Genomic DNA, 8,895 nt, shown 5'->3' on the forward strand with positions numbered 1-8,895 from the left:
TGGATGCCTGACAACTATCTCCCACCAATGAAGACCCTCAGCTACCAGGTGCACAAGGCACAACTTGGATGGGGAGGCAACCAGGTGGACACTCAGTGGTTGCTACACTTGATGATCTTTTCCATCAGTGGTATGTTGTTCCAAATGAGGGCACACTTGGCAAGATCCATGAATGTGACAATGTGAGAGTTGCTCTTGTGTACCAAGAGATGCATGTGAGATGACTCACAGAACAGATCAAAGAGCAACAGCGCCCACTTTTTGTGGTGACTGATGATTTAGAGTGGTGGCACACCTCCTGCATGGTGAATCATTTCCAACAGCATGATGAGGTTGTTGTTGCTTCTACTGCACTCTAGTATGGCACTGTAGATCTGTTTTTGACCTGGTGCAATATCAACGTCTGACAGCAGCATTAACATGATGGCCAATGGATGCTCCTTTTGAGACCATGTGTTGACATCCATCTTGCTGATGACTTCTTTCAAAATACCTGATGACAAAAGCTATTGTGTTACTACCAGAGTGTCTTCTTGCAGAGACACCATGACTGCATAGGACCTCCATGCCAGTCTCCCTGGGGTCCTCGAATGGTGGAAAGTTGAATCTTGACCAATCCACAATGTTAGCAAAGTTGTCTTTGTAGTCCTCTTTCATTGGATGTTGTGGGCGCTGGGATGGGAATGGTCTTTTGGCCTTGTGATCTGTGCACTGAGATGTGCAGAAGCAGCAGCAGCAGCAGTGGCAATGCCAATGTGGTTGTTGCTCCTCCCACACCTGCTGGATGTCCTTCTGGCAATTGTGGACAGTGGGCATTTGTGCTGTTGGCAACAACATGCAACTTCCATGAGACACCAATGCCAGTGATTTGTACAATGCTGAAAAGGCCTTTGCCTGAGTTGTGGCTTACTGACTGTGTGGGTACAGAAAAGAAGCGTCCCTCAATGACATCATTCATGCAGGCAACTGGAGGAATACACACAACACTGGTGTGATGTACACCACACAGGTCAATGGCCATGCGCCCAAGGATGGACACATCTACACCCTTGACATGAACATGCAGCCAATGATTCTTGCTGCAAATTGGTAACAACATTCTCTGTGTATATAGCTGTGAGTTGTTGTTGGCATGCTTGATACATGCCTCTTGACCAACCACCAACTTGCTTCCTTCATTGTCATATGCCACCCATTCATATTCATCATCTTTATTCATGTAAGGCAGCGAAAATGTGATGTTGCCATAGCACAACATCATTGTTCCATCATCATTGATGTTTTCCTTGACCAATTTGGCATTGGCCTGAACCACCATACTTTTCAGACTGTCTCCAGTCAACAGACAGTGCATTTGATACAACAAATCTCAAAAGATCATCAAGAATATCCTTGGTCAATGTAGGGTGTGACATGTCACTGCAAGCAGTCATCCACCAATTTTTCCATGTGTTGGTGATCAGTGTGCAATGATTTTTCAAGCAAGGCAGGACAGTGCCATGAAGAAAAGTGGCACCAAATAAATACATGCTACTAATTTATTTCATTTCTGACACCAGACTCTATTCCACAAACCACTCTTTGGAAATCTGGCACCACATATTGGTACAGAAATTTGTCCACACAAGGACACAGCACATTGTTATCTCCCATACACACATCCAAACATTTCATGCACACAGAGATGGACATTCAAGAACAGCAACACATTCTGCAAGGGTCTCTGAACTTGTGGTCATTTGAAATGAGAGGCAAATGACTGTGGAATTTTTGTTGTGGTAAAATTATAAAATCATGTGAGATTTGACATTTTTGATTTACAGGGCAGTTTTGAAGATTTGGATCTGCATGTGTGATTTTATAAGTGATATTGAGGGACTTGAGATGAAAATGATTTCATAAAAAGTTGGAATTTGTGGAGTTAAAAGTGATTTTTGGAGCTTTGTTGTGGTGGAATTTTAACTTCAGGAATAGTGCTCCAATTCAGCACAAATGTGAAGAATGAAGTTCAGTGCATGTGTGCAACTGACTGAATATGGTGTGAGGTTGAACATGAACTGTATGTGAGGGCAGCATGTTGGCCACTGATTTTGGAATTGATGGAGGGTATGAAAGCAAAAGCAAGGTGCAGTTTGAGGTTGTTCAGAGGAGCACTTACACAAAACAAGCAGATGCAAACAAAGATCAGAATGTTGGTGTGTTGGAGGTTGGTGAGGTTGGTGCTCTCCTGAAAGATCTTCAAGAGCGTGTTCTCACCCAGAGCTGACTGCTTGTTGAAGTGCTTGATGGCCAATTCACTGTTGCCATATGCCTTGACCTTGGTGGTGTAGATGGTGCCCAATGTGCCTTTTCCAATTTTTTTCATCACCTTGACATTGTTAAAGTTGGTGATCCACTTACACCTCTGAGAGGCACTGACGTGAGTGGCACCCTGGTTGTGCATTCCCATAGAGATGGGGTCCAAATTTGTCATCCTCAGTGTTGGTGGTGTCTTGCAACTGCATAAAGGAGCATCCAGAAAGAGAGCAAGGCACAACTGGATAAAAGCACTCTCTGTCAGATTGCTTGAGGGCATTGACCTTGTAATTGTCCAATTTGGTGTGCCCCAATCCCAGGGTGTTGATGGCTTCCTGGGTCAAGAGAATTTGGCCTTCTAGCACATGCATGGTGATCTCTGCCACTCCATTGGGTCCCAGTCTGTGGTAGTTGCACATACCCATCAGTCTGTCTTTCCAGCAGTGCACCTCTCCAAAGTGGATGCCCACACACACACAGGGTCCCCTAAAGAGCACTCAGGTGTTAGCACACCCATGTAAGGCTGAGCCTGGTACGCCTCCCTGAGTTTGGTCATGGAAGACTGGTCTGTGTCACCCAGAACAGTCCATGCCAGCTGAGCAAACGTCATATCACCTACTTCCTCATTGAAGGAGTAGATGGATGCCTCCAGGTGCTGAAACATGGAGAAGTTGTGCTCCTTCCAATGGTGAAGCAGGTGTAGGTGGAGCAGACAACTATGTGCATACTGGAGATGCGCCTCAAGATCCTGTGCAACGTTCTGCATGGCCTTGAGTACCTCCACAACAACAAGGTCATCCACCATGATCTCAAGAGCAGCAACATCCTCATCAACAACAGCTACAATGCATGAATTGGCGATCTGGGATTTGCCAAGATCAAGCAAGAAGGCAAGACGCTGACCCAGTGTGGCACTCTGGCGTGGACAGCACCCAAAGTAAGCACTGGCCAAGACTATGATGTGATGGCTGACATCTACTTGATTCTGTCATGGGGTTGTGGTGGCCATGAAAGAAAGATGTGCTTGACCTGATGAGTGGACCACAATGTACAGTGGATGGCGCAAGATGGGCAAATCCTGTGCAATGTTGGCAAAAATGAAAGTGTTGTTTGCAATAGAAAATGGAGAGTCTCCTGGTGGAGGTCCTACTGCACCTGGTGAAAATCATAGGAGGGGGCTGGATCAAAACTGTCAATGCCATATGGAACAAGTTGCCCATGTGTGGAGACCAACATTTGTCAATAAAAACAGTGCAATCTGGACAGAAGGCCACAGCAACATTGAATCCACTGACAACTGGAAAGATTTGTGGTGCAATTATCATGCCCTGAAGACAAGCAAAGATGAATATACTGCTTCATGTGCCATCATGTCATTGAAGCATTATATGCCTTCAGCATTGATTGATGAATCTGCACAAATGGCAAATGGGCGTGTGAGTGATCAAGATATTCCAAAATTTTGGCAGTGATCTCTGTGGTGGGGATAGAAGAAAAAATTTGTGTCTGTTTTGTCTGGTGCCAAATTGGCTGTTGATAAAAAATCATCTGCAACACAGTGACACCAGCTGAAATGACATGACATGCATCAATTCCAGTTGCTCACATGTTGGCACTCTGTTTTTGAGCCAAAGCATGATCACCATGTCCAACTGGAATTGATGCATGTCATGGTTCAACCCACCAAGTATGTTGTTGTGCTGGTGCTTCAAGTTGTGAGGTGGATGTGTGATCTGTTGAGGTGCAAGATTGGAGACCCCATGCTTGTATTTCCCACTGAGGCCATTGAGCAAAAGGTGGAAATGTGGCCCATGTCAGTCATGGATGAGGCGATCCAAAATTCATATGAGGACGTCAAGATCAATGGCGTGTACTTTATCAAGAGCCAATGTCACGCCATGATTGACTACCTACCTCTTGATGAAATCTGGGTGCATCCATTGCAGCAGACTTTATCCCACTGTCCATTGACAACGAGGTGGGACAGGTCATTAGCAAGTTGGAGAACCCTCTTTGTGCAAGAGGTGGATGAAGTGGGCGATCCACGTTTTGACTGCGCTGCAGAATTACTCCATGGTGCCCATGGTCAGAGATCGTGTGGCGGCCCTCAAGGGATTGTACACTATTGTGATTTGTTGACTGGATGTTTTATGGTGCTGAACACCGACCCTCTCCTGCCTACATGTACCGCTTGGCCGCGACTCGAGTTATGGGACAACTGGCAGGGCAGTAAACCCAGGCCTTTTAATTTCACATTTTTTAAAAAAATGTTTTCATCCACTCACAGTCATATGTTCAACCAGGACAAGTAGGTGTTGTGGTGAAAATATCATATTTTTTTTTTGGAAGCAGTGGAAGACGAGGGCATCACCCTCTAGCTTCGCCAGTATGAAGTCAAGAGAGACAGAGGAGACTTGCAAGCTTAGTTGCAGGTGAGGCCGGTGAGGGTGGCAGTGGGGACGGCGATGGTGGCCGACGAAGTCGAGGTGCCGACGATGCCAGCGCCCTGCGAGGCGCCGACCTGGATGGGGCCGTAGGTGGTCGGGACGGCGAAGGTGGTGGCGTCCTTGCGGTTGAGCTCCCAGAACTGGGTGATCGACACGCCCGAGGCGAGGGCGAACTGGACCTGACCGCCGGTGATGGCCTTGGTGCCGATGTTGGTCACGGTCACGTCGAAGATCTGGTTGTAGTTGGCACCGTCCTGCCACTGGCCGCCGCTAGCAGCCGAGCGGGCCACAACGCTGACCTTAGCGGCGCAGCCCGAGGGGGCGGCGCTGGGCTGAGGGGTGGAGACCACAGTCGAGGGCGAAGGCGAGGCGGGGGAGGACGAGGGGGCGGCGGTGGGCGAGCCGTTGCAGGTGGTGGACTCGACCTTGACGACGGGGGCGGCGGTGGAGGCGCCGATCTTGGACTTGACGATGAAGCCGGCACCCTGCGACGCGCCGACCTGGATGGAGCCCCACGGGGTGGGCACGGTGAAGATGGCGGAGGTGTCGACGCGCTGGAGGTTCCAGAACTGGTAGATGCTGACGTCAGCAGCCACGTTGATGGAGAGCTTGACGCCATCGACGGGGGTGTTGCCCGAGGCAGTGATGGTCAGGTCGTAGATCTGGAACTTGGAGTCACCCTCGGTCCACTGGCCACCGCTGGCGGCGGAGCGGGCGACAGACTCGACGGTCACGGCGCAGCCGGCGGGAGCGGGCGAGGCGACGACGACAGGCGAGGCCGACGACGAAGGCGAGGCGGCGGCGGGCGAGGCCGAGGCGGACGGGGCGGCGGGCGAAGCCGAAGGGGCGGCGGGCGAGGTCGACGGGGCGACAGAGGGCGAGACGCCCTTGCAGTCAGCCTTCTCGACGTCGATGCTGGCCTGGGTCTTAGTCTTGATGATGTAACCGAACTGGTACGAGCCGCCGACAGCGATGCCGCCGTTCTGGAGGATGTAGTCGGGGAGCACGTAGAGGCCGCGGTTGTCCTTGACGATGTTCCACAGCTGGTCGAAGAGCGAGGCGTTGATGATGGAGAGGTCGACGGACTTGAGCGCCTCCGAGCCGCTGTTGGTCAGGGTCACGCTCCACTGGGAGTAGTCCTGGCCGTTGACGGTCCAGGCGCTGCCGAGGGTCTGCTTGACGGTGACCTGGCAATCGGCCGCGGCCAGGGCAAGGAGCGCGGCGAAAACCGCGAAGGCGAGAAGCTTGTTCATGTCGATGAGAGTGATGAAGGTGTTGAGTGGGGTAGTTCTGTTGGCTGGGCTGGTGTGTGCAACAGATAGAGAGCTGATGAGTGAATATGGACGACTGTGAGGTGGCCCGTTTTATAGCTGGCTGGGTGCGACGCTGGCGGACAAGTCCCAGTGTAGAGGTCCACTGGCATTTCGCATGTTGGTGTGGTCGTTCATCGGAGTCATGATCATTGGCCCAATGGAAAACACTCCGACGCTTAAAATCACCAATCACTGTGGAATTCATTTGAAATTTACTAGTGGGTGCGTTTCTGTATTGGTCGGAGCCAGTGGGTGGAGAGCCGGTGTGTTCCACCAGGCCAAACACACCGATAGAGCCGCTTTTCGGCTGTGCAGATAAACCCACACTAAATAAATATATTGATCTCCCTGCGATATCACATCACGTGTTGAGCAGAGATCACACAAGCAACCCTCACAACCTCGTGTGCCATGATGGTGTGTGTCGTGTCGTGTCGAGTCGTGTCGTGTGTCGTGGTCGCAAGGCATTGTGGCGAGAGTATGTGTTTTTTTCCCACAGTTTGGTGACCTCAGAAGCTGCCCTTGGCAAAGAAGTCTGTCTGGCCGTCGAGCACCGACTTAGTGAATCCGTCCGTGCAGGCCATCCTGATGCGCTCGGCGGTGAGCGGGGCGTGAACGGGCAGCCAGTTGTCGAGGCCCTCGTCCTTTCGCGCGGCGCCGATGGCGTTTCGAATGGCGAACAGCGCCGAAGAGCCCAGGAACAGCGGCGGCTCGCCTGTGGCGGGAAAGGTGTGAGCGATCCCACCCAACACCACCCACCACCACCACACACACAACGCGAAGAGTGGGTGGTGTGTACCGATGGCCCGCGAAGAGTGGATGGCGCTGGGGTTGGAGCTATCCTTCATGAGAGTGATGTTGAACTCGCGGGGGATGTCGTCGCACGACGGGATCTTGTACGCGCCAGGACCGTTCGTCCTCAGGCGGCCCGGTCGCACCCACGGGTCTACCACACGATGCCATCATCACCAAATGAATGTTAGAAACTGTGAACGGATCACCAAGTCAAGGGCGACATTCTTGAAAAGCAAAGGGCCACGCTCGCACGAAGGGAAGCACGTACGGTCCTTGTCACCCCAGACCAGCTCCTCCATCGTGAGCCAACCGGCGCCCTGCACAAAGGCGCCTTCGATCTTTTGGGAGAACCGCACACGTTAGGTTGGCGCCAAAAGCTCAAATAAAACTAACAAAAAAAAGTCAAACATGAACGAAACGAAATGAAATGAGCGAGAAAGGTGTTGCGACGTGCCTGGCCGACGTCGATGGCGGGGTTGATCGATTTGCCGACGTCCATGACGATGTCGGTGCGGAGCGGGCGGTAATCGCCGGTGAGGGTGTCGATCTGGACCTCCGTGGCGGCGACGCCCGAGGTGAAGTAGCAGAAGGGCTTGCCCTCGCCCGTCTCGAAGTTGAAGCCCGACACGGGCACCTTGTAGAAGGCCTGCGCCGACAGGTTCACGCGGTCGAACCAGGCCGCCTGCACCAGCTCCTTGAACGAAGCGCCGGGCATCTTCTCGCGGAACGGTGCCAATCGCTCATTGAGCTGTGGACCCACGGCACTGGCAAGGTCAGACGACGTGCTTCAGGGTAGAGAGGGGCTGGTGGGGGGGACGCACGATCTCGCAGGCGTTGAAGGTGGCCATGCAGTAGAGGTCAGTTCCCTGCGAGGCTGCCGTCGCGGAGGCGTTGGGGATCTTGTCCGTCGCTGTCTCCGACACATGCACATCCTGAGACGCGAGAGAAAACCCCTAATGAATCACACACTCGACACACTCGACACACGACACACACACACGACAAGCGTGGAGCACGCACCTTCATGCCTACGCCAAGGGCGTTGGCAGCAACCTGCATGACCTTGGTGTGCAGGCCCTGGCCCATCTCAACACCACCTTAAGAAGAAAGTCGCAAAAGAGGAATAAAAGTTGAGCCAACCAGTGGCGAACAAGAGCGAAGCTGCAGGGAGGGCGCACAACGTACCGTGAGTGATGAGTACGGTGCCGTCGGTGTAGACGTTTACGAGCGACGAGCCCTGGTTGAGCGGGGTGAAGGTGAAGGAGATGCCGAACTTGGTGGGAATCATGGAGATGCCGCGCTTGCGGAATCTGTTCTCCCGGTTGAACTCGGCGATGGCCTTCTTGCGCTGGCGCAGGTCGCTCTGGGCCTCGCACTGGTCCCACAGCTCGTGCAGCTTGAGGTTGATCGGCTGCCCGAAGTGGGTCTTGTCTTCGTACAGATACATATTCTTCTTACGCACGTCCTCCGGCTCCATCTCTGCCAAAAGCAGCAGCGAAGGGCTTCGTGTCAGGCCTCGAGTCTAGTCGAGCGGGGGGGGGGGGGTGGAGGGAATAGGGAAAACGCACTGAGCTGGTGGGCGATGTGTTCGACCCAGGCCTCGGTGACGATCATGCCCTGGGGACCACCGAACCCTCGGAAGGCGGTGTTCGACGGCAGGTTGGTCTTGCACACGCGACCTTCACCAGGCAAGAACAATTGATTAGCAACAGACAATGAAAATTTCATATTAATATTTCATATTAATAATAATAGAAAAATATGGGGCGGCGTACCCTTGACCCGGAAGTGGGGCACGTTGTAGACGTTGTCCGAATGGAACAGGGCGCGCTCCAGAACAGGCCACGACAGATCGTGCGAGTAGCCTCCGTTGTTGTACAACTGAAAATGGAGAAGAGACATCGTTAGCAGTGGGCCTCTGACGCTGAAGTGGTGGCAGTAGGAGCATAGCAGGTGTAGTGTAGTCGTCGTCGTCGTCGTCGTCGTCGTACCTGGACATCGACGGCAGTGATGTTGCCCTCGTTGTCGTAGCCGGCCTTGTAGGT

At 52.4% G+C, this 8,895-nt stretch overlaps 3 protein-coding genes across 3 annotated transcripts; all 3 read right to left on the reverse strand.

Moving 5' to 3' along the window:
• Window positions 1-2,008: 2,008 nt before the first annotated feature.
• ACA1_160150 (uncharacterized protein) lies at window positions 2,009-2,720 on the reverse strand (the record flags this gene model as incomplete). Its single annotated transcript, XM_004348555.1, has 3 exons — window positions 2,009-2,029; window positions 2,180-2,498; window positions 2,551-2,720. The coding sequence occupies 3 exons, from the start codon at window positions 2,718-2,720 to the stop codon at window positions 2,009-2,011; spliced, it is 510 nt and encodes a 169-aa protein (XP_004348605.1).
• Window positions 2,721-4,717: 1,997 nt separating this feature from the next.
• Window positions 4,718-5,995, reverse strand: ACA1_160160 (cellulose binding domain containing protein; the record flags this gene model as incomplete). Its single annotated transcript, XM_004348556.1, has 1 exon — window positions 4,718-5,995. The coding sequence occupies one exon, from the start codon at window positions 5,993-5,995 to the stop codon at window positions 4,718-4,720; it is 1,278 nt and encodes a 425-aa protein (XP_004348606.1).
• Window positions 5,996-6,564: 569 nt separating this feature from the next.
• ACA1_160170 (xanthine dehydrogenase) lies at window positions 6,565-8,752 on the reverse strand (the record flags this gene model as incomplete). Its single annotated transcript, XM_004348557.1, has 9 exons — window positions 6,565-6,770; window positions 6,855-7,001; window positions 7,119-7,188; window positions 7,314-7,598; window positions 7,672-7,782; window positions 7,871-7,947; window positions 8,036-8,329; window positions 8,419-8,529; window positions 8,626-8,752. The coding sequence occupies 9 exons, from the start codon at window positions 8,750-8,752 to the stop codon at window positions 6,565-6,567; spliced, it is 1,428 nt and encodes a 475-aa protein (XP_004348607.1).
• Window positions 8,753-8,895: the final 143 nt, after the last annotated feature.

The sequence above is a fragment of the Acanthamoeba castellanii genome (assembly GCF_000313135.1).
Source record: "Acanthamoeba castellanii str. Neff unplaced genomic scaffold scf7180000084724, whole genome shotgun sequence".
Classification (NCBI taxonomy): domain Eukaryota; phylum Discosea; order Longamoebia; family Acanthamoebidae; genus Acanthamoeba; species Acanthamoeba castellanii.